The sequence below is a fragment of the Gallinula chloropus genome, assembly GCF_964237585.1.
Source record: "Gallinula chloropus genome assembly, chromosome: 19".
Taxonomy (NCBI): domain Eukaryota; kingdom Metazoa; phylum Chordata; class Aves; order Gruiformes; family Rallidae; genus Gallinula; species Gallinula chloropus.
In genome coordinates this window covers 3,317,708-3,343,702 of record NC_140104.1, presented here as the reverse complement: position 1 = coordinate 3,343,702, position 25,995 = coordinate 3,317,708, and the positions used below count along the sequence as shown (strand labels likewise).

The following is a 25,995-nucleotide window of genomic DNA, read 5'->3' as shown; positions in this document are numbered from 1 at the left end:
AGTTAATGGAGCAGGATATTTGGGGGGTTGGTTTGTTTACATTTGATGGCAGAATTTGGGCCATGTCAGGAAACACAGGACACAGCTGAGATGGATAACCCCCAAGCAAAAATAAAAAATGTCCTTATTTAATCCCTGCTTATAGCACATGAAAACACAGGGGAATGATTCAGCAGCTCAAAGACAGAGCTGGGCCAACAGGTTCATTGCACTTAACGAGGATACTCCTGTAAGAACTTCTTCCCTGTTAGGATTCAGGGCAAAAACTCCTACATCCATGGGAAAACTAAAGGTTTTCAAAGCAGCAAGAGAGGCTCACAACCATCAGCCATTTTTTGACAAGACATTTTTTAAATCTACCAAAAAACCTCAAAAACAAGGAGGTGAAGACAAAAGTGTTGCTGTTGTATCTGCTGTTATAATCCCATCCACTGCTCTGGGGAAGAGATTGACAGGAATTGTTTTAGGCATCTCTAGCCCTCTTCCTGTTAGTGTTTTTCAGTGCTGAGCTCAGTTCTGAAATTCTCACACCCTTTCCCAAACAAAACCTTCATTTTTTGACCTGTGGCTGGATTCCTTCATTTTTTTCCCCAGGATGTGGAGAGGAGAGAGTCAGAGGGACAGGAAGTTAATTGCTAGTATCAAATTTTCATCATCTACAATTACATTAGAAGGTGGAGTAGTCATTGTCTAATTTATTGCAATAATTAATTATGTAAATAGTCTAAGCCTGGCAGAGGGCCTTTATTTCATTAGAAATTAAAATTAATGAGGTAGATCAAAGGTCAGGACAAGCCAGTCTCTCCCTCAGGCAGAGACAATGGAATCAGTGGCCTTGACCTGGCTAGTTTTAGGCAAGCTACCCACAGGATGTCCATAAACCAAGGAACAATGCATCAAATCTCACTATTGTTTTTTGTAATGGACAGGTGCAGCTCACTTGGAAGTCGCTTCAAGGACTCCAACTATAGCAGACAGGTTTCATGAATAGGATAACTCTTATTTGGGCACCAAAAAAACAGGAACTTCTTACAAATCCTTTAAAGACAGGAACTGTTTGGCAAGTGACCGGGCACTAATGTAGTCACAGATACAATTTATGTGGGCTTAAGTACATATTGGTGCTTATAAGGTTAGACTGACTACCAGTACAGAAGGGATAGAATCTGAGTGTAAATATTTAAGGGGGTTTAGGAGAATGACATGCACAGATTTACCAAACAGCTCAAGATGAAGGGCAAAAAATCTGTGGCTTCCACAACAACTTGGATTTTATCAATAAGAAAGAAGAAATTAACATACAAAAGGATATAAAAGAATAACTTTTCTTCTGCATTTGTAATTAATTTAGTGTAGATAAATATTACAAAATAAGGGACCAAATATCCAAAAAGAAATATTCTCAGGCAACAAAGTGTACTTTAAACAAGCCTGTATTTTGCTGGACACCACTTAATAAACTGCACAACAGTCACCAGGAATGTGATTCATGGATCTCATATGGTACAAAAATCTTCCACAAGGAATTGAGCTGCTGCCTTCCCTCCTCTGCTTTCAACACAGCTTTACCAAGGCAGAAAACACAGGCTTCTTCCTCAAGCCTCCTGCCTTCCTACCCCACCTCTGCCCATGCTCCAGAAGCGCAGCCTGGACACTCAGACAGCTCTTAACTCGCCTGGATGTGGAGCTGATAATCCTGAATTTTGACTATAGAGTCTTTCCGGCTCTTTCAGTCAAACTCCATGTTCACAATGGTCCTTTCTGATTTCACATTGTATGAATCCTCTCCCTCTAGACAGCCACTTCCCCTCTATCCGGGCGGGGGAATGAGTCACCTACCTCAGTGAATCAGCAGAACCTGCTTAACCCTTTCTCTGAAGCACCAACAGCTGCAAGGAGGGTGCTGTTCCAAGCACTGGGAGCACACCAGCAAAAGTGAAGCTAATCAATTAGAGAGGCTGCTTCTGCTCGTTAGGAAATTTAAAGGTAACTTTTAGAGGTATAAATGATAAAGGTCAAGTCTAAACCTTAACCCCATGGTTCACAGAAGCCTGAGAGATTCTAAACAGTGACTTCTGAGATCATCTCCTGGTATAAAACAAAGGCACGGGCCTCTCTGCAGCCTGATTCACACAGATAAGTAAACACCTTCTTGTTTGCTCATCTTAAAAGCAAGTTTTATAAAATATGGAATGTTACACTGTAAGATAGAAAAATTGATAAAATGAGGACTCTCTCTAGGCCAAGACTTTTAAAAGAACAGTAAACAGAATAAACTAAAATAAGCCAGGGGTGAATACCAAAAAAAGAAACACCTCAGAATAAATATTGTGTGAGCTTCAGTGAGCTCTGAGCTTTTGTTTCACTGGTTCTATGTGATGAGAAAAAAAGTCCATCTTCTATAGTGTATTTGCATTTAAATGGGTACGTTCTGCAAAAATGATTATTGTACATATTTGGTTACATGTACAATGTAATGTTTATTTAAAGGCTCACAAAAATACACTTCAGTTGCCTGAGAATGGTGTAATTGTGGTCAGATGGCATGATTTAATTTGAACTTTTGCCCAGCAGTCTCCAATATGTAATAGATCATTTACAGGAGCATGTAAGCAGAACACTGCTGAAGGAGCCAAATGGAAAGCAGCCTTATCCCACACGCTGAAGGTGTAATAAAATACTGACTGTACTTGGTTGGCAAGGGCAGCTGTAGCTGTTCATTATAATATCCTCAATAAGTATGGTGAGAGCTGGGCAGTGGTTCAGGGCTACTGCTCTCCAGATGGCTCAGAACAATACCGAGTTCCAGAATACATATTTCCATGTGGGATCCTGGCTGTCATGCCTTTCTGCCACTTGCACAGAGAACATTGGGAAATTTCCTCCCACTTTGGGCAATTTCAGTCTGTATTACTACCTGATGCTGAGCCTACTCAGCAGTTGTATTTCTGTAGTTATGTGATGCTGTAAACTACCAATTTCTCCTTCCTATGCCAAATTTTGGTGAAGAAACCTAATGCAACTGATAAAACAGTTAAAACCATAACTTTGGCAACTGATGAACATAAATCCAGCTAAATACTTTTCTCCCAAGAAGCAGCTTCCATTCCTTCCCTACCAGACATTAACTCAAGGTTTTACATTGTTTTCCTCTATGAAGATTTAGCCAGCCTTCTCCACAAAGCCAGTATTGTCACAGTGAATTACTCTTATATAAAAAATAGATACAAACTTAACGTGTGCTGTGAAAGGGGAGGTTATTCTTCAGTGATATTCCAAAATAAACCTGCACTTGCTTTAGTACACATGGGGTCCTGTTTAATCTGAACAAAACTCCAGTGCACAGGCCTGAACTCAACCAAAAATCGCTAAATACCAAGGACAGACAGAGCTGCAAGAAGGGCTGAGAGGAGAAGAGACACCAGGGACAGTTCTAAGTCTGCCAACCACTTTATTCACTTACTTGGAGTGATCCAGTCACAGCTGAAATGCTTTGCCATAGAACAGCACAGGTTTCCTTCCACACTTCACTTGAAACCACCGGGCTCCTGGGCAGCTGTGACAATTGCAGCTCATGCACAAACACTGCAGTGGGATTTGCCACGTGGTGGTTGTGCATACACAGGAGTGTTTAGGACAGGCTGATGAAGAAGTTAAGGGAGGTGACAGAATTTAAATCACCAGCTGCATTAGCTCAGATGTAGCAGAAATACTGTTTGGAATTTTATTTTGGTTTTGGTATCCATTACTTTAACTAAATACCAGCTTCAGGCACCTTAAAAGTTTCTCTCTTCCTGCTGCTCTTACAGCAAGGTATGCAGTACACATGGATGTGAGTGCCTGTGTCACAAGAGATCAGCTGGACTGAGGTGAGACATGATAAAAATCAAGGAATTGGAGAAATTAAATCTGTTGTTAGGAAAGCATTGTAAATATTACAGCTCTCAAGAGGTGCAGCAAATGAGAGGCACAGACAGAAGCATGGTTTCTAAAGAGAACGAGAGATTTTGTGAGCATGGATCTGCATGATGATGTGAATCTAAATGTGTATTTTTTCCTTTGTACAGGTCCAGTCTCTTTCAGAGATGGAAGAGAACTGCTGAGCACACAAACCTGCTTTTACAGGCCTTGTCAACAGATGGAAAGAGCCTGAGGAACACTCAATCTGAGGAAAGACACACAAAGTCCCTTAGAACTCACGTGCTTTCTATGTGTAAGTGTGGGCCTCAAACAAAGTATTTATGTGGTTTAGTTAGCAGCAGCTTCTGCAAGAGAACTGCATTTCTTTTGTGACAAGGAAAATAGAGGTACCACAAGGTCATCACTTGCAGGTAGATCAAACTTGGGGAAAGGCATCTAATCTTTAAGTTTCTTATACTGTGTGAAATGGTTTGAGGCAGAGTTTAACCTCCCCAGGCACTGGTGGTGCCCGTGCTCAAGCAGCTCTGGCTGATACCTGCCAAACTGATGCCACCTTCTGCAGAAAAGGCTTTAGAATTTAGAAATGTCACATAGATCAGCTGGAATGCAAGTAGGGAGATTACCCAGAGACTGATGTGACTGTGGCCACAACCTTGTGTAAAATCGGGCTAATGAAGGCTCCAGTGTAGTTCAAGAATCTGCCTGGGTCTGAGCTATTTTTGAGGCAAGTATCACACTGTATAGTAAAAAGCAGCTGACACACTACCAAGGCCACAAGGAAATGAAAAGCTCCAAGCACCTCTGAGGAGGAAGCAGAACCAGGCCTGTGTCACCTACTCTCTCACATTAGCATTAAAAGAAACAAACAAAACCCAAACCCAAAATAAACCCAGCAGATAATGCCTGAAAGCATATGCACTCAACACACCCTCCCAGCACTTCTCAATCAGGAGCAATTCAGCAGCCACCAGAGAAAAGACAGCAACTCCCTGTGTCCAAGGACAGAAAAGGAGTTTCTGGGGCCCTGGGAGCAGGGTGCGGCGCAGGGCAGTTATCAGCGCGGGGAACAATGCACTGAGCTGACAAGTCCTATCTCTTGCCTTTCATCAGGAAATAGCAGCTAGTTTCCTTATTACCAGCTGCCTGGGCAGCTCATTTAAGCTTCTTGGGAAAGCAGAACAATTAAACTGGGAGTAACTCCCTCAAACACAGCACACTTAGTTACCCATATCTGAACAGCTCCTCAAATGAGGTTTAGAGAAAGATGACCTTTGATTTCATGCTGATGTAGTCACTGCTCTTTGAATCATCCCATGAGCGAATGATAAAAACCCCCTCTAGCACAATAAAGGGTTGTGTTAAAGGCAAATTAAACCAAAGCTTGGCCCAATTAACGGGTTCACCTTTGTGTCACAACTGAACATCACAAGCAGTGAACAGGCTGGGTGACTTCACACAGAGCAGCATCAGCTTTTTTGGGTTTGCTTTTTTTTTCCCCGACCAAAATACCATTGTGCTGAATTCCTGACACGTGTGGAGAATTGCTGGGCTCTTCCTGTTTGCTTGTACCTGGGGGGTGCTCTAGCCAGGCAGCTTTTGGACATCTGATGACAGCTTCATGCATTTGAGCTTCTTTCACTCGTGACAGCTGACCTAGGCTGTTGCATTCCCCTCCCCTGCCCTCCCCCCCTATTATTTTGCTGCCTTTTATGAAGGCTGAGTGGTTCCATCAATAAACAAATGGAACAGCTAAAGGGCTGTGAGCATTTCATGCCCTCAATTAGACCCTTGAATTAGCAAAGTCACAGCAGGCTCAATGAATTTTTCAGTATAATCCTGTTAAAAATGAGTTTGCAAGAGCATATGCAAATATTTACCCTCAATCTAGTTCTGAATGCGTTCACAGGGTGTTTTGCAAGGAAGGCGATTGCTTCACTCCCCGTTTGCTTCCTGACGAGGTTCCGGCAATCCACCAAGGCTCCAGCAGCTAAACCCTCACCTGGACCAGCCTGCTCTAGGGACAGCTGCCCAGCAGGAAGCCCTCCCCAGCTATTGCTCACCCCCTTTCTCGCTCCACTGGGTGCTGCAGCCTGGAGAAGGCTGGGCAAAGTGCTTCCTGGTTCTCCTTCTTCCCCTCCAAAACATAAAAAATACAAATTTGCAGAAAACCCCTAGAATTTTAAACCTCAGGAAAGCTATTTCAATATCTCAATATAATTACATCCAACCTTTTCACTGCTGATTACAAAGTATTTTTAACCAGGTGCTTCAAAGACAACTGAATTACTTTTACCTCCCAGGAACACACCCCATCACCACTTACTTTTACACCTGCAATCAATTTTGTTCACTAATATTTATATTTGTGCTTGATGATCACAGAAACATCCCCAGTCTTTGTGCCTGCAATTAGCACCACCCGCAGCGCCAGGGAGGCTGATCCTAACAAATTAAATAATGAAACCCAAAAGCACAGCAGGGAAGGACTTTCTGGAACAGCACTAAGCCATCTTCAAGCATTAATGACAAGTATCTTTAAGCGTGAACAGGCAGCTGGGTGATTTCTGAGGGAGCTGCTTTAACAAGAACAGCGTGACACTGGGATGGAGGGAAGAAGCTACAAGCAGAGATGGGGGGCAGGGGGCACCCCAATGGTTTCTATGGAGCTGAGGGAAGTGTGGCACAGGGCAATTTGATCTGATGTGGCCTGTGCTGGTCAGATGTTTTTAGCTTTGCTAACATCAGTGCAGCTCTCACCCTGATGGGGTATGTCATGGCTGACAGCTTGCTTACATCTCCCATGGCCTTCAAAGTACAGCCCTGGTGAGGCACAATTCACAGCTCGGGCAGAGACCTGGGAGGAGGATCAGGTCCAGCCTGAGCTCAGCTCTGCTGTGATTCTCTGAATCGTTAGGCTGGCAAACACAGCCAACTTTCTGCTGTGCTTCCTAGTTACAGCACACTTGTGACAGCAGGAATTTTGCCACATTCCACAGATGACGAGACTAAACCACTCTATCACCTCAAATTCATCCCTGATGCTGAACCAGTTGTTAGAGGACTGGTACTTCCATGGGACTTTCAGAAATTCCAAGAAAAAAAGCACAAGGTACTCTGTTCACTGCCTAAACTGCTGGAAGAATCAGCAAAAAACACAGTGATCCCTGCTGGGATTGTTTCTTACGCAAGGGAGCTCACTGGGGATTTGTCTCTAACACACTTAAACCAGATGACTGACTGCTTCCAAGGTGTGACTGGAAATAGGTGCACCAAAAGGGAACTTTGGATTAAGGGAGCGAAATGCAGGTTTTCAGGTGAAATGCTCTGGGTCTGGGTCCTTCTGTGAAGCCACAAAATGGAACTGCAGCCGTACCTTCCAGATTCACACACATCGCAGAACACTTGGGACAACAAATTTCACAGTGCAACAACCAACCTCAGTATAGAGAAACAGAAACAATCCAGCTAGAAAGAAACACTGGGAAACAGTTAGCTGTTTGTTTATTTAAGCAAACACAAAACTATCCATTTGCAGATCTCATTAGCTTTGCATAACTTTCATTTCCATTAGATTTTACCTTTTACCAAGTCTTATTATCTCCCGGTGACCGATCAGGTAGAAACAAGCAGAACGACCTGTCCCTTCTTTAAATACCCTTAGAAAGCTTCAAAGCAACTGCATCGCTGGTGGGAATGGGCACATACAAACAGGAGTTGCAGAACAACAGAGATATTATTTTGCACTAAATGTATGTAAACATATATATTGAAATAAAAGTCTGAGAAAGCTTTCTAAATTTATCTAGTGATTTTTCAGTAGGCAAGGAGGCATAATTACAAGGAGGCTGGCATAGTTTATTGGCTCAAGCTCTAGGAAGAGGGCTTTTCTTTTTAATTATTGTTACACAGTCTCCTCAGTCAGCAAACAGGGACCTCAGCACGGCATGAATGTCCTTTACTGGACCAAAGGCATTAAGACATGACCAGAACCGTGTGAATACCAGTGCCCTAAGGGGAACAGCAGATTTAAGGGAAAAAAACACCACAAGAACTGGGGAAAGCAGCAAAGAGCCATTCTGTGAGGCTGTATCCTGAAGGAAAAGGAAACAGCTCTGAGCTGCTGATGTGATCTCCTACAAAGTGCAAAATCAAAATCTTAGTAGGCTGAAAAAAATCAAGTATGATCTAGAGCTGTGATTTTTTGACTGTGTATTGTATTAGAACAAGTTCTTTGCCGTGTTATTTTCAAAGACTCTATTTAGTCCAAAAAGTGAAGAAGCTGCTAGGGGGAAGATCTAAGGAGCACTGTTTGTCTTTGAAAAATCCACAGGGGCTAAGGAAAAGACTTTGTGCTTTTCACTGCCTCCAACTGTCTCCCAGCACTCAGACTTGTAGATAGTTAAATTTAATCGAGTCAGCAGCTCTACTGAGATAAATCCCTATCAAAACCCTCCCTGTTCATTCAGTCCCATTGTTCAGACTTACAGAAGAGCATACGAGAAGCACCACAATCCTCACACACAAGTGAGATGAAACTGCTGCTGCTGTGTGATTTCTGCACTCACTGCCACCTAAACTTAAAACACATTTATATGCTGTTGATGTTCAATGAAAACAGTTGGAGATGGATGAGCAAACGGTCAGATGAAAGATACCAAAATGTCAGACAGCCTACCGACTGTTGTTGCCATGAGATCCAACAGTCAACATCAGTCTGATAAGCTATCCGACAGGATGGTAGGGCCATGGAGATGTCACGACGGGTTGGCAACACAAGAGGACACTCAGGCAGGAGTGAACAGAGTAACGGATGTTTTCACACCTTGCTCCAGCCCTGCCCTAATCTCGCGCAGCAATAACCTAACCCAGGCAAGAGCAAAATCTGAGCTACTTTGTGAACATATGCCACCTCTGAATAACACTAATTAAAAGGAAAATTAATTGTTACTTACCCCAGGATAAAAATAAAAACCAATAGTACAAAAAGTGTTAAGAGCAGCAATACACAGGCAGGAGCAGTGGAACGGACACCTGTGTTCTGAGGAGGGAAATGGTCCCGTTTTCGTTATGTCCATGTACGTTAGACCTGACACATCCCCCAATTCATCATGATGCTTTAAAAATATCTGACTTCTGAAGCCTAAAGTTGAGACTCTCTGCACCACTGCCAGGTTTAACATCACATCTGTTTTCAGCTGGAACCTTTACTCTTCCCCCTCCGTTGCCCAAGGTGCTGGGATCAGTGGCAAACCTCTGAGAATTTGAGTATCACCAGCTATTTAACGTGTCTCTTTTAACCAGTGAGCCATCCTTCCAGCAAGCTATATGCTTCCTCCCTCCTTCTGCTAAGTAAGGAGTTCTTAAGAAAAAAAAGGGGAAAAAAAAGAACAAAGGGCTTCAGCACCATTTGTGCAGGAAGGATGAGTAAAGCGTGCAACTCATGGGATTAAGGCTTAATAAAGAACCTAAAGAAACTGAGCATACAAAAGCAGAGAGGAAAAGAACCAGCTTAAAAAGACTGACACAACTTCTGGAATGATCAAAGATGACTTTATAAAGTTTTATCTTAACTTCATTCTAAATATACAGAATAAAAAATGTCAGCTTCTGCATTTTGACATCAATCACCTCTGCTAACATCATGACGTTGAAGAGAGAGGGTGGCTTTCCCAACCGAGAGCACGTGCAATGCAATGGGACACCGGAGAAATCAGATGGAACAGCCTTACCATGAGGGACATGCAACAGTTTGTATCCAGTCTGTATTCACCTATATACATTTTGATGGTCTTGAAAGTTATGGAAAAAAGCAAACCAGCCACCCTTCAAATCAAAAAGTTACCCTCAGGTCAGTCTGAAGTTAAATCAGGAAATGGAGAGTATTAAATCACCGGGTTTGGAAGTAATTTGGGTGGACAACATTTGTGTTAAACACAATTTAACATCACATTGTCCATCCTGTATAACTCAAGTCAGGCTTGTAAAGCGTTTAGACCTTACCTTAACATTTATACACTTCTCAATGAAACATCTGCTCTAATATCCAAATTACTTTCAAAATTAAATAAAAACTTATTAGAGTTGAAAACTGATGTTAAAAAGTTTTCCCCGTTTTGAATAATGCTGATTTTTAAACAGATGGGAAGATGTGTCATTTTTCATCTCTGCTAAAACCCATTCCAAGGGGGTTTTTCCAAGCTCATTTGGTTTTTTCTTCAGAGTACATCTTCTGTTGCAGTCGTTTGGCATAGCTCTGGGCCATGGAGTTGATTATAGATAAGATAAAATAACAAACCATGACAATCACCAATTTCTCAAACATCCATGATAGCCAGTTTTCCCCCTGAAGAGACAAAGACAAAACAGAAGGAGGGAAATGAAGATTAGTGGACAGCACAATGGAGAATTCTCCATTTTCTGGGTGAAAGGGAAAAGCCTCACCATGGTTTTTTTTTTTTTGATTATGCAATTTATCAAATTAAAAACAGGAACCAAGTGCAAGCTGACAGGATTCCTGCAGGTCCCTCTGCAAAGCTGACTTTAGTCCCTTGAAAGACAATGCGGGAGGGCTTGCCAAATACACCGCGGGGCAGGCGAGGAACCCTTCATCCTTACCAGTGCGCTAGTGAAGTGATTTATTATTCCCACCATTGTTTCTTCCTTGCTAACAATTCCTGGGGTTCAGAATTAGCAACCTCTGACTGTCATTCCCCGTTGCACGGAAAACAATAAGGTCGCTGGTTAACGATGTTTCTCTCTTTCCCTCAAGGCACCCACTGCGCTATCTCCCAATTAGTGCCCGATTCTTCTGGTGTCACTAGAAGTTAGCGCGGTGACCTCGGCAGGCCCCCCCCTTCCAGCGCCTTCCACGCCAACTCCCAACTCCTATTTCATTTTGTCAAAGGAGGGCAGCAACGCACCGCTCGGGAATCACTCGGAGTGGTAAAAGGAATCGGCTTATGTAGTTATTCCGGCCTGACCCTCCCCAATTCAGTCTCTTTCTTTGGGAAGAACGGGGCAAAGAGACATTTAGAAAATCCTCAAGTATTAAATGTGAAGCGTGAGTGAGATTAATGGATTTCATCTGAAAATGCCTTGGTACCCTGAGGAGTTTCATGTCAGAGTTGCACTGAAAAGTCTGCGCTGCAAACTGAGGGGATGTTTTAAACACCACGTTGTAGCAAAGGACAGTTCTGCCCCTTCATACCGACTCTGAACACTTTCCTCCACTACAGGATTTTGTTTCCCTCACTGGCCATTAAGCCAGGGGTCCCGCTGGCTTCTGCAGTACTGATGCTGCAGGGCTGTTACCATGTAAATTAAAAGTTTCTCTGCTTCCATTTCCCTCTGAAACAGGCAGCTGATGGAGCTGAGCCGTGCCCCTGGCCTTACATTGGTGCTTATTATCCCGGAGTTTCAGTCCCGTTGCATACAATTGCACTAGGATTTCTAATTCCCAGGTTGCTTTCAAAACGAGGTTTTTATCTGTCACTGTAGATCGGAATCACAAGTGACATCGGTAAAGCTGACAAGTCAAAAGACAGCTGGGGAAGGGAAAATGAACTGGGGAGGGAGGCAGAGAGGTTCTTACCTGTGGCACGCCACTGTCAGATCTGTGGTGGAGTTTAATCCTCTGAGCTTCCAAATATTCTTGAAATGGCTTCTGAAGAGAAGGACCTACACTTGGAATAGCACTGATGCAAAGTTCATCCCAGAGAGCAAGACAAAATAGGGGAGAAAAAACAAAAAAAAACACAAAAAACTTTTTTTTTTTTAAACTTACCACTTTGACCCAACCAGAACAAAGTTCAGGCTGAGCTACAGCTCAGAGAGGCTCTGCTGCCTGAAGAAAGCAGCTCGCCACGAAATAAAGCCTATAGACTTCAGAAAGGGACAGAGTTCCCCAGATCCTCAAAAAAAAAAAAAAGTGCTTAAAAAGAAAAATATTTCAGAGCAAACCAGTGACAACACACTGGTGGTAAGAGAAAGACGCTGTGAGCCAGAGCATTTCCTTAAGGCCAGGGAGAAGCCAGCGGAGGCTGTGCTGCACTGCTGCAGTGCTGAGGATAAAATGAATGACTTCTGAGAAGTCCCACATTTATCACCAGCAGTTCCTGTAAGAACTGGTTTGAACCGATTAATAAGGAAATGACTTGTGCTTGTGTCATCCCTCGGTTAAAAAAGAAACTGCTCCCCCTATGACTTGCCCCTATCTTCCCAAAGAAGACGGCCCCTTTCTCAAACTAAGTCCTTATTAGGACAATCTGTGCGTCATCCTTACCCAAAAAGAATGCATTAGCAAATTCTGCAGGCGCCTCCCCCAAGTCAGTGATTAACAAAGGAACAAAGAAGGAACTATGAACCCTGCTCTGAATCATGCCACGGTTTATGGCAGATGACTTGCACAAAAGCTACAGGACGTTACTAAACACCTTGTTCTTACATTAAGGTTATAAAGATCAGGGGCACGTTTGTGGCAGTAAGAACCCTGTCCCAGCTCCAGAGTGTAAAGGTGTTCGTGCTGGACGGACACACAGCAGCCTGCAAACACCACAGCCCGCATGGGCTTTCACCAGAAACGACCTGGGTAATTTTCCTTTCCATCTAGACACCCACCACACTGTTCAGCAGGAGCTTCACGGAGCTTTAAGAATTGTCACATCACTTAAAAAACTCTGAAATCCTACACAGAACTGACCAAGAGCAGCAGCACTGGCTGAGCTGGTGTGGTGAGAACACGCAACCCGAAGGCTCCTGAGGTCTGACCCACACACATACACCAACACCCCCCACCCCAGCCACGGGAGGGTTCCCACCACTGACAAACACCATCCTAATGTGCAAGAGAACAGAGAGCTGAAATTCCTTTTCCTTGTTTTAAAGACATTAATATGGTTTTCTGCATTCAAAGCTCACTGAAATTTCAACACTACCGTTTTCATTCTTGACTACCTCAGGGAGGGTTTAGCACAGCGTGCTTCAGACACCAGGACACACGTACACTTTTAGAAAGCAATCATCTCTTCAGATGACTGTGATAGCTACAGGAGGGATAGTTCACTAAAATTATCCTCCTCTTCATTTGACACAATATTCCCTTTTCCAGCTGAAAGCCCAATTAAAAAAAAAACAAAACACCTTTCTAGTCCTAAGAATTTCTGAAAACACACAGGCTGAAGAAATGAAGAATCTCTTTCCTCCACTACCTCCATTCCCTTCAACAGCCAGGGGCAAATAATTTTTGTGAACATATTTACGAGAAAAAGATCGCTCCCCTCATGATTCACCATCACGCCGCTACAACGGGGTGAGTAAATTCTTCGTCTGGGCTGGTAAAATATCAGATGGGGAAAAAAAAGCAGAGGCTAAAGCACCTCTTACACATTTTACACAAGAGCACATTGACTTCTACAAATGATTTCCAGTTTTTCAGCCCTCCCTTGGACCTGTGGTCACAATTCTCCCAGTGACTTGCGGATCACTCCGAGTCACACGTTTAGGATGGAGTTACGGCTTGAGGTTCCTTTTCTTTTTTCAAATGACACTTGGAAGCCTGGAAAAGCTACTGAAAGGTAATAGTTTACTTTTAAACTTCTGTGTGATTATGAAATAAGGAATATTTAAATGATGAAAGATGAATGATTAACAGGATGCTTGTTCAAATGCCTTTTTTTTTTCTTCTGAAAACTGAACTAAGGCAGCGCCCAAGTAACATGAAACACCAGGACAAGGAGAAAAAAGCCATTCAGAAGGTTTGAGGAGACCCTGGTGCACAGACACTATTTCAAATTTTTTTTTCACTAAAATAATTCAGTTTTGGTTGGGTTTCTTTTTTTCCTTTTGTGAGCATGACTAAGAATTAAGTGCCCGAGTTTCCTTTTATTAAAGCTGTTTTGAAGAACTCTAAGATCCTGAAAGGAATTATTGCCTTACACAAGGCTGCAACGTTTTGCTCACTCACAGGGACTTTAATACTGAAAAAAGATGCATGAATTTAACTAAGGGGTAAAATGAAGCTGAGTAACATCCAGAAAATCTGAAAAACTGGGAATAAAATTCCTGAAATCCCATTTTAGAGGGACAGTATCAGTTAATTGGCCTCTTTTGACAAAATTCAATCATTTAATGAACCAGCTAACATATATGTCACCTAGTTTCTAAAGCACAGGCAGCCTTTTAGATCTTGAAAGATCGAAGTCCCCTTAATCTTAAAAATCAGTTGGCATTTTATTTAAGTACAAACAAGTGAGTGGTGCCCCCTTTCCCCCAACTGTAGTGGAGCTCAGCTAACCCTGTCTCATCGGAGAAGGAAGGGGAAGACTTGACTATAAATGGTGAAGGACTGGACCCCAACCCAGCACGGGTACCAGGGCAGAAGGAGCTGAAAGTCATCATAACAATCTGATTTGAAGACACACCTTCAACAGGCTGTTTGAGGGCTCCATGCAAACCACAGGCGTATTTACACATCCGACTTCAGAAGGGAAGATGCTGGAAGATAACCCTGTGTGTAGAATAATCTAAAACCAATTCCTGGCCTGTTCCTTTGAAAATCAAAGCTGTTTCCTTTCAACAAAATAATTTGAAAGGACAAGAAATGGAAAGACCTCAGAGCACAACAGAATGTAGCTCATCCAGTCTCTATCTGCCAGAACAAAACACACAACCCCCCCAAGCACACAACCCGCCTTTCTTAAAGGCTTCAAAGGTAGGGCTCAGTGCTTAAGGGCTTCAATTAAATAACAAAAAAAGGTCAGTCACTACAAGCCGTCTGTCAAAACCAGCACTGAGATGCATTTCACCAGTTGCTATCATTGCTATTAATTAATTTTGCAGTTTACCAGCAATAAGGATGCACTGCTGGGCAGAGAGTAGCTGTTCTGTTCTCTGATTGACTTGAAAAAACAAAGAGGGACCAGGGGATGCAGAAAAAGACTTTGGATTTGTTTAGGTTTTTCTTTTTTTCCTTTTTTTTTTTTTGTTTTTTTGTGGGAAAACCCCTCAGAAGAAATTTTGATTCAGAAGAAATTTTAGAAACAGTTAACATTAAACACCGATTTTTGTTTTAATTCGTTCTGATTCTCTGCTAAAATTGAATGTTTCACAAGGAATTGAAACTGAAAACAGACTTCCAAATAATGGCACGAGCCTTCAGAACAGCCCAAATTCACTACAAGCACAACATCTGAGTAAAAAGCATTACTTGCCTTTTAATACTACAACATAAACACCCAGTAAGAATTTCGATTTGCTGAACAACACACTGTTGAAGCCCATTTTCAGAAGCATTACCTGACATTTGTAATTAGACAGATGTATCTCTGATTATTTCTTTTTAATTGAGAGCCACGACTTCTATCCAAATGAAAAATTCTATAGTGTTTTTTGCAGCAAATAAAAGCAGCCTTCAGGCAGCCTGAAGCACCACAGAGACTCAGCCAAGCTGTTCTAGGGTGCGTTTAAAATTACACCGAGGGTGTACAGACTGTGAGAGACCCAACACTCCTCTCCCAGTTAGAGCAAACCTGCCTGTTAAAATACACTGAGAGCTAACTTGTGTTCCCGGGATTGTCAGGGTCTGAACGGGTGTCACTACCTGTGCAGTGGCAGGGAGGATTTTGGGGGAACTTCTCTTTTTAACCGGATCTCCAGAACCCCAGGCGAGAGCTCTCTCAAGTGCCTGTGGCTGAAGCACCAAATCAAAGAGGGGGGGAAGTTTTTTCCCCACTCCAGCTTAACAAAAAGCAGAAAGCTATTCAGTACTTCAGTCGATTGCATTGTTACTAATATTAAAGCCACTTCTTTAAAACCATTTCATCGTGATGTTTGCCCTCTTGAAAGGGTATTTTCCATCTGACAAGACCTTTAAGAGCGTGGTCACCCCAGTCACTGAAATTTCCTAACCTGTCCTTGCAGAGTTTGGGAACACTCAGGTAACTTCAAGCTGAAGCACAGTTCTCTGGCAAATGCTGCAGTTCTGTATCACTGTGATAATATTTCACACCAAAAAAATAAATCTATCGGTCCACAATTTAAAATACAAAGTTCCCATCTTACCAAAACCTCTGCACACCTGGGTATTCACCTCCTCTTCCAGGGAGAAGGTTCCAACTAGCAAGAGTTTCCAAGACACACGGAGCTGCCACTCCAGACTCGTAGGAACATTAATACAGTGGGGTTTAACTGCTAATGAAACTTTCCTGTTTGTAAGAGGCCTCTGACAGCAAGTGATGATTAAGCAGCTGATTAACTGAGGGGTTCTCAAACCCCGTTTATTCTGATGGAAATTACAAATGTAAATAAGAACTTCAGTGGCATCGAGTTCTGAATTCAGCAGCTCCTGCCAACAACTGGAATGAGAACCCTGGTTGTGATGGTCAAGCAGCAGTAAGCTCTGCAGGTTTCAATGCACCAGAGTCTATTTTTTCATGGAAAGAATAATCTGGAGGGAAGTGAGAACCAGAATAGGTGAATAGATGGTGCAGAGGAGTCACCAGGCTCCCAGGCTGAAACACCCCGAAGCCCTGCTTGGAAAGGTGATGCAATATTGAGTCACAGCCCCGTTTTATGGGCGACCTCTCCAGTATCCACAGCTGCTAATTTGGAAAAACCGTTTAACTGTTAGCAGAGGGAGGGGGCAAGGACACTTTGTCCTCCTCCAGACCCTCACAGGCTGCGGACAAACGGCAGCACATCCCTTTCGCTCCGACTGAGCCGCTCGGGCTGACACAAAACACCTCCTCAACAGCCAGAGAAATTCTGACCCAACAGAAAACTAAACCAAGAGGAAAATCTCACTGTGCATTTTGCCAACAGAAACCCTGCACGTTCCCTATCTCCCCCCTTGTCCTGGAGCAAGCATGGCCCAAGGCCAGGGATTATCTCCTGCTGCAGGGAAGGGAGTTAAGTGGCACTGAAGAATGTGGAGCCTGCTGGGATGGAGTCTGCTCTGCCAGTACCTCAGACACGGTTTTATAATTTATTTATTTAAATCAGAGGAGCTATTGACAGCCAGGCCTGAAGGCCAAAGCTTTCACCTTCTGAACAATTATGCAAAACACCAGAAATCATCACATCCAGCCTCCCCCACACAGCTTCTCTGCCCTAGATTCACATCGCCCTGGAGGAACACAGGAAAAATCCATCCTGCAGCTCAAAAGCAGAAAGGCTTTTGGTTGAGGCACCATTCTTGGTTCCTTGAGCCTTTCCTCCCTCCAAAGGAACTAGAAGTTTTCCTCCAGCAAGGTATCAACTTCTGTGAGACATTTTATAAAGATTCCAATGGAAATGCTTGTATGCCACTGGACAATTAGCAAAGCTGATTAATTTGCGTATGGTGTTCACCATCTGAACAGAGCACCTTTCTTCCTGCAAGTTATCTGAACCTTCAATGGTTAATTTTTTTCCAGACAGTGATCTAAACAGGCTTAACGGTTAGTATTTTAATGAGCTGTCATTTCCTGTGCTGATAAAGATTCTCACAGTATTTAAACCATCCATTTCCCCGAGGCTCGGCCAGCACCAGGACCCTGCAGTGACTCAGAGCCAGCTCAGGCTCCTGCTTGACTCAGCCCCAGATGATGCTGCAGCAAACCTGGACCCTGGCTCCAAGAGAGTGGTCCCAGCAAAACTTGGGTTCCCAGATCACCGAGGGGGTAACCACAGACCTTCCACTTGGGCCTCAGAGCCTTTGGTGAAGCTTTAGATGTTATCTGCACTCAGGGCTCTAAAACTGCAGAAAATAAATCTGGTTTATGGTCAGGAGCAACAGAAACATTTTGGGGGGTAAAAGGCTACTTGGCAGATTCACTCACTTCACAAGATGAAGAAAGAAAATATCTTCTTTGAAGATTACTAAGCTAAAATGGTTACAGGTTTGACGTCATTTATACCTGGAGCTACACTCCAATACCCAAGTTAACCAAGCTGCCTGCAAGACATTTTTTTGTTTTCTTGGGGACATTCTGTTATGTTAAAATCAAAAATGGGGATTGCAACATCTCTGTACTGCTGGTTCTTAACTCCGCTTCAATATTGCTCTTTGGAAGGAAACTTCTTTTTAAAGCTACAGCACTATTTCCTATACAATTCATGTTAAAAGGCTGCTGCTTCAGAGTTAAATCCTCCAAGCCTTTTGCAAATAAACTCTTATAATTCTGTTGTGATCCACTGGAAGGTTTTCAGCACCAAAGCTACTCAAATTTCACCCACATCTGTGTCCCTTTCAAGACGCTAAAGCCTTTTTTGTGCAGAGCTGATCTATTGTGTACAGGGCATATTACGAGGGCACAGTCCCACAGGTTTCTGATACACTTGGGGGAGGAGAACCATTGATTTATTGCACTGAGAAATGTCAGGTGTATGGGTATAACCTTCCAGAAGCATTCCTCTCAGGAGATTTTGACCTGAGTGTTCAGTTATCCATGTTCTCAGCCACTTCAGGTTATTTTTAGATGAATTCTACCACCCTGGTTTTATTTTAAATACTGATCAGAACCTACTTTTCAAAATATCCTTTAACAACGATGCTGGTTCAACAGGTTGTGGATGTTCTGGCAGGAGGAGGGGTAGGCAGGCTGCGCCTGGCTCCTCTGATGCTGGTCGGCTGCCGTGGCTCTTCCCCAGAGCAGAGGAATCTGAAGCAGCAGGAATGAGCTGGCAGAGGCCACACTCTGGGGTCACACACTGCCAGGGGTCCCCAAAACCTCCAGCAATCACAGAGAACAAAGTAAATCCAAAAAAGGGCTCTTCCCACCCCAGGATCGGTGGTTTCTGGTGCAGCCCTTTCCATCCCTGTAGCTTCTTGGCTCACTTGTATTCTAAAGAACAACCTTAACCCTACACTGTAAATTATTCTTGAAACAACAACAACAAAAAAATCTTTAAGCAAAGTTTCCAGTTACATCAGGCACTGTGACTTCAGCTGTACTTTTTTCCTGCAAGGAACATCACGTTCCTTACAAGAATCAACTGAGATTAAGTTGTGAAGCAAAGAATTATGGCACAATAAATAGCAAACTGGTTTGTCCAGGCAGTGCCTCAAGTACCCGGTACCAAAAAACTGTTTTTCCCTTGAGATGTGGGATCCTTCAAGCCCCAGCAGGTTGAGGAACCCCTTCAGTAGGGTTTTGATACTTTTGATATTTTGGGGTAGACTTTCAGGTCTGAGTTTGCTGAATTACACCTCACACTGTTCACACTCCTCACCCACACAGCACGGCACCAACAAATTAACTTCTAAAAATCTGGGGAAGTATATTATGTTCTTTTAACGTGCATGTCACTGGCTTCTGTTTAAACTTCAAAGTAGTTTACTGACTCAGTTCATTAATTGAACAGATGAGCCTCTCCTCCTCTTAAAATCAGCAAGACCTCGTTTGCTACAGGCAGCAGCTCCTGATTTTGGGAGGATGACAGCATACGTGGCAGGCAGCGGTCACGCTCCCCTCTGAGCAGATACTGCCTCTGGAATCAGGACCTCCTGCAGCCTGCCCGAGTTTATCATTAACTCAGCAACAGTCAGAGGGAATCTCTCTACCCAAAAGGGTGGGACTTGCCCAAAAGGGATGCAGCCCTACCATCTGCTACCGCCCAAGTCCGGATGCTTCTGAGGTGAAGACCATGTGCTAATGCTGTACAAACACGTTTGTGAGGTTTCCTAGGTGAAGCTCTGAAGTTCTGAGCTCGTTCTGACAAAATATGACCAGAGCAAGCTGAATTAAAAACAAATTGAGGTTTTCTTTCTGAGCATTCATTCAGAACTGAGGGCAGATGCTTTTGTGGATGGCATCTGCTTTGGGAACTGTTTCTTTTAGCAGTTTTCTGGGAATTCTTAATCCACATTTGAAACTGCCACTTCAAAGAAAATACGATCATGCTTAAAAGCAATATGCTTAGTGGGACTTCATAAACAATCCTGCAGCTGTAGGTAAAATAACCCTAAACTGGAAGATTGGAAAGCCAGAAGAAAGCCCACAACACACAAGATAATTAAACATTTTAACCAGGCCAGGTTTGGCCTGAAACCAGCATCCAGGGGTTTCACAGGGATGGATCAGTACGTTAACCTCTTCGTTAAGAGGACACAGGACAAAATTCTCTCCCACCATCTTTCCTCACAAAAGCTGATGAACGTAATACAACCCTAGAGAAAACATTATCCTCTGGTAGCACTGCAGGCAGCAATCATACCTCCTGGAAGGGCTGACTGGCAGAACGGGTTGATAATTACCCACCTCGTGTGAGCTGCCCGTCTCTTTGTAAGTCGGGCAGCTCTGATTTCCAGGCTCCCGCTGCCAGGTCTCCTTGTCCCCTCTGCCTTCACAGCTGCCATTTCCCTTGCTGCTGCCACCACCACCATCCTTCCTACCTATTTGTTTTGTACACAAGCTACCACCAATATTAGGTTGTGGTTTTTTTTTTAAGCAGCTTCTTAATTTCCCACCATGTTTTCATTTTCCTTCCCTATTTAATTAGTGGAAGGAATATTTTATGATCCTTTTGTAATGGAGACCAAGACAAAACGGCAAAATCAAATTGCCCTGAGTTATATCAAAGCAGCTCAGTCACAGGCTCAGTGTGCAGGGCCAGCAGCAGCCAGGACCAGAAGCAAACAGCCCTGAGCAAGGTCTGCAGGTGAATCATTTCTGCTTTTTGACTAAGACTCACGCAGCTATCGAGAAATTCCCTCTGGCTTACAAAATCTAATGTCCCCAGACTTTATCTTGTAACTTAATCTTCTGTCTCGATTTTAGTTGTGTATTGATATGTTCATTATTCTAAAGGACTGTGCTTGGGCATTTCCTATTGTGTAAGAGCGATATCCCAGACACAAAAAGAGCCTTAAGTCATTGTGGCCGATAGAATCTGATTAAAACAAAGTTACCGCCCATTAAACAGAACTATATTTTAATTTAATAAGAAGGGATTTAATGCAAGCTATTGTTTAACATGTTTTATACCCCACTCTGAAAGAAATTGATGAGGTAATGCTAGCAGACAGCTTGAGAAAAGTCAAGGATACCGGGACATTCCAAAAATCTGACTGTCTCCCGAGAACATTTTTTAACTCTGACATCAACCATCCAATAAAATGTGACTCCAGCAGAGGCCTTGTGAATGCACTCGATGTAATTCGATGCAAAATTATCTCCAAGACAGATGAAGTAGGAAAAAACTAATAGTTTTGGCTCAAAGATCCTCAGGACAGTAAACCTTTGGAAAGGTACCTGACCTAGTAGCAGCTCAGAGCAGAAGTCAGTGCTACATCGCCCGGTGTGACTGGTACTATGAGACCCAACTCCTGATGGAGAAGGAGCCACACTGATCTTCTTTTCTTTCTTTTCTCTTTTAGATCTCAATCAAAGCAACGAATTCATTCTGAAGCTTGTTACAAACCAGACACCCAATCAGAAGCTCAGGAAGTAATAAAGTGAGGATTTCTTTCATTAGCGAAATGCCCAGAATGTTTCTTCTCACACTCCTCTTTCTGTGCACAGCATTTTACTTCAAGTTTACATATCTGAAAGGGAATCATTTCCAGACGTTTCTCCCCTGAAAATGTTCTTGAGGAACGTGGCTTTTTGGATTTTCTGTGCAAACAGACATTACAGTTTGCACAGCAAAGCATCAATTGATTTGCCCCAAATAACAAGTGAAAAACCTTGGGAAAATAGAAACACCTTAGAGTTTATTTTATGGCTCCCTGTTAGGTATCTGGTTTGAAAACCAAAAATAAAAATAAAGCTATTTAAATCTTAGAAACTCCCATCCATCCCTGACATTAACCTGCTCAGTGGACTGAAAAGGGCCAGTAGCTCCTCTGCAAGAACCCAACTGCTCCTTTGAACAACAAAGCATCAATTTTTGATGAAACCCATATGATTTGATCTAGCTGCCTACGCTTAAATTAATTCAGTCGCACACTTTGTTTGCATCTGAACAGTTGCTGACACATCTGCGTGGTCTGAGAGGCGCTGCTGCGATGATATTTGCTGGATTACCAGGCAGGAAATGTTAACATCAACAGTGGATATTAAAATTACACAGAATTTCACAACTGAACAGGTAGATATGAGGCAAAAATCTAGTGCTTCAGCATTAGCATCCACTCTTCATCCAAACCCACCAAGGGAATGTCTAAGTATGTTGGGGTGTCTGGGTTTTTAATTTTCACCTAACACTTCTTGGGTTTTTGCTTAGATTTCTTGTTTTAACCTGAGATTTTAACTTAAAAAAATAGAACAGTAATCTATTGCAAAAGAACTCTGTCTAAAAAAAATAAATAAATAGAGGAAATTCCCCAAAATAAGCACAGTTTATCCATGCAAACTGTCATTTCTCCTACCAAAAATCCAATGAAATAGAATGGAGGTATAACTCCACACACTGAACTTCTCATTCTGACATTTGATGAGCTATTTTAAGATTTTAAATGTAGAAAGCAGTGCAGATCATGGAAGATGTTTATTGCCACCTCGGGACCCCTCATAGATCACCACAGTTCTTTCTCTCTTTTTTTCTTATCCCGCTACAACACTGAGGAAAGGCCACAAAACCCTGGCTATTCACAGCCAAACGTGTAACCATCAAGAACTGGAAGAGCTGTGTCATACTCCTGGGTGAATGTTATCCCCTGGCACTACACACACTGACCTTCGGAGCTATTATGTTCCCCGAAGCACTTGAGGAGAGGAATAAAGTTGATAATAAGACCTAAAGTACGTGTTGGCCAAACCTTGCACTTGGAAGCACAGCACAAATTTCAGCACATCTAATTTGACTCCCCCAGTATTTTTCCACTTAATAAGGTATTACTGTGTTAAAGTATCACTCACCCGATTAGGGACACCATCTGCTCCACTATATGTTTGCTGAATGTTATAATAACGAAAAGTTTCTGTAGGAAGGAAAACATCAGTTAGAGAAACATTTGATCAAAAGGGAAGCAGGGACAATGGGGTACGATGATTTATGTTCCTTTCCAACCAGGCAGCTCCACCAGCACTCACAGTTTTTCCCTTCTCTTTTCTTTTAAGATCTTTAATTTCCAATACTCTCTTCAAAAAGAGGCAGGAGAGGGGGAAAAAGCTGTTTACTTCATTATTTTATTTCCTCCTAGATTTAATTCCTTGTGATGTTTTTGCAGCCTGAGTTACTAACCATTCGCGTCCTCCCCAAACTGAAATTCCCAGAAGCTCAAGGTCACTTTGCTCCATCAACAATGTTTTAATGGAAAACCAGTCATCACCCTGCCGAAAAATTCACATCCCCTTACACAAACATATGCACTCGGAGATCACAGAAGTGAAAAATAATGTATTTTTTTAGTCTACTCATCCACGTGCTCCAGGCAGAAATGTAAAAGCTACTGAGAGAGGAGCATAGTAGGAGCCACTGGTACCTGTCAGTTCAAAAAGCTTGGGTATTCACTGTCTCTGATGCAACAGCCTGTTTGTAACAGAGCAATTTTGGTAACAAACTCCTGTGACACAGAGCTTATTCTGCAGAAACTACAAATGTCTGGAGCTTTACCACTCCCTTCTAACACCAGTTCAGATTTTACTAGAAAAACCTCTGCTGATTCCACTCCTGTCACATCTGCAGCCTGTCTGTTTGCAAAGAGTGAGCCAGGCTGCGTGGAGGTGCGTCTACACACACAGACAGTTCTCACAGGCTCCTTAAAGCAATTCAGAGATGATCTAATGAGAACTGGGAGGAAGGGATGTGACAAGAACCACACAAAATGACTCCGTGGTCCGGAGGAAGAGGCCAGTTAAACGCCGCTCCGGCACGGCCACAGCACCACTCACTCGCTTCCTGTCTAGAGACAGATTTCATTAAAAGCCTTTTCCATGACTCCTAACTTCCAAATTGCAGCAACATCACTACAAAAATCAAGGTTATTGCACAAGATTATGCCTGAAATGAAGCATCACAGAAAAGGGTCTTCTGCCACCTCAACGTATTACAAAATAGGATGATTTACCAACTGCCCGGGACACTGAGAAATATTTTCTCACTCACATTTGATCTGAGTGTGGAGCACAATAAATTACAGAGCAAACATTCTGCTAGTTAAACCAGACAAACAAAATAACAGGAGAAATATTTCACCAAAATTTCGCTTTCCTGTGGTGCCAGAACAAGTTCTACCCACGCAGGTTTAAAAGCAGAAAAGTTCAGGTAATAAAAGAAAAAAACAAATTTGGAAAAAAAAGTCTATCCCAGTAAATGGAAGGATTTTCAGATCTATTTGCTATTTTCTGTTTATAAGTAAAATAACTACTTAGAAAAGATGTGGGGGAAAAATGGTTGAAGACCAAACTCTATTTGGGGCAAAAGAGATTTTTCAGGAGCCTGAGGAGGGTACCAGAGAAATGATTTTACTCTACCCACAGATTTCCAAGCAACACAGCTCTGGGCACTGCACCAGACCTACTTAATGCTTAAAAATACCCCATGCCCCAGCTGAAAACACTCCTTCTAACCATTACAAGCAGGGAGATGCAGTTGGGATACAGCACTAACCACACCTCCACCAGCAAAAAATCGCCAGGGAACCAACACTTCATCTCTCCTGGACAAACCCCTGACCTACGTTAAGAGTGAGACTCAAACTTTTTGAAAGCAACAATGAATTCTGATTGGCAAATTCAGAAGCTGAGGTAAAGCTCTGAGTTAGCAAGAAAAACTGGTTCTGCTCTGAAATCAGGCCCTTTCAAAATAATCTAGTTGGAGGACACCAAAAATTGCAAACCATAGCCTGGAGACACCCCACAGGCTGCTTCCTGGGGGCTGGAGGCAGCAGGGGTTTCTCTCTGAACTCAAGGGAGATAAAAGGGAGCATTCAGAAGCCCCACTTAGCTTAACCGGTAAAGGCTAGTTGCAGTGCTCTTTCAAATGAGTATTTGTTACCAAAAAGGCAAGTTCATTATGAGTACGAAGTCCTTTCAGTCGGGTAAAAAACCGTAGGTAAATAACTTGGCTAACCACCAATTTCCTGAGTGGTGTAGGCAGCGAGCTCATTAGTTTGTAGCTATAAATTATTCAGTTGCCACGTTTGGAGCCTAAGAAGCCTAGCAGATCCTTTATTGTAAATCCTTTGCACCAAATTAATTTCCATTACTTCAGGTCAGGAAGGGAGACTCCAGAATTCATTATGGAGTAACACAGTGTAACAGTCGAAAGGAAAAAAAAATAGAGAAGAAAAAGCTTTCACCCCCCCACGGCCCTAAGGGAGGTGTAGTACTTGCCTGGATGTGCATTTTAATTACTGCTTTCCCAATCAAGGTTGCACCAAAGAAGGTCCAGAAGGGAACCAGAAAGTGTCCACATGTTATCCCGGCCAGGTCAAAGAGCGGGTTTGGAATCTGTGAAGTGCAAGGGAAAGGTGTTTGTGATCAGCAGCACACACTGTGATGAGCAGGAACGCCACAGACCCCACGACTTTGAAAAATGAACATTTTTTTCCCCTTATTCAACTTGTTCCAAAACTCCTCTGCCTTAATACGTACAAAAATGTTAATGTCACACCACATAACTTACGGCTCCGGGACTCAGCTAGACAAGGTCCCAGACAATTCCATTCTCAGGGTCCCTCCTTACCCCTGGATTTTAAGAAAGCTAACAAAACGTTTTCCAAGTGAAATGCACAGAAACCACAGCAAAGCCTTTTGGAGTGATTTATCAAATTTTCTCAGTGACAAGCACATCACTCTTGGAAGCCAGTGTTCAAAATGATCCCCTGTGATTTCCATCTGAGAAAGTACATTAAAAACTGGCATTTACAGGCATATGTATCCAGTTTAAAAGCACTGATTAGATTTTATTAGGCATGTGCATTTCATTTAAAATTAAAAGGGTTTTTTTTTTTATTGTTAAACTGTTGGCTTGACATTTGGTATTGTGATATTATCTGTAAAATATTTTTGAAATTAACCCAAGGAAGTATCCACATTCCAGCCTTTCACACTTCACGTGCGGCGCGAGGGCAGACGATCCGAGCAGGCACCCAGGGTACGTGTAATTCCCAGTAGCACTGGACTACTGGGCAAATATCCTGCAGTATTTGTG

At 42.8% G+C, this 25,995-nt stretch overlaps 1 protein-coding gene across 2 annotated transcripts in view; it reads right to left on the bottom strand.

The window, feature by feature from the left end:
• Window positions 1-9,449: 9,449 nt before the first annotated feature.
• VMP1 (vacuole membrane protein 1) overlaps window positions 9,450-25,995 on the bottom strand; it is a 63,749-nt gene continuing 47,203 nt past the window's right edge. For both annotated transcript variants that reach the window (XM_084273244.1, XM_084273245.1), the window contains 4 exons: window positions 25,176-25,292; window positions 22,758-22,819; window positions 11,513-11,615; window positions 9,450-10,264 (listed from right to left, as the gene is read on the bottom strand). In XM_084273244.1, coding sequence (XP_084129370.1) covers window positions 10,121-10,264; window positions 11,513-11,615; window positions 22,758-22,819; window positions 25,176-25,292 — 426 coding nt within the window. In that variant the 3' untranslated portion in view covers window positions 9,450-10,120. The remainder of the gene's footprint in view (window positions 10,265-11,512; window positions 11,616-22,757; window positions 22,820-25,175; window positions 25,293-25,995) is intronic.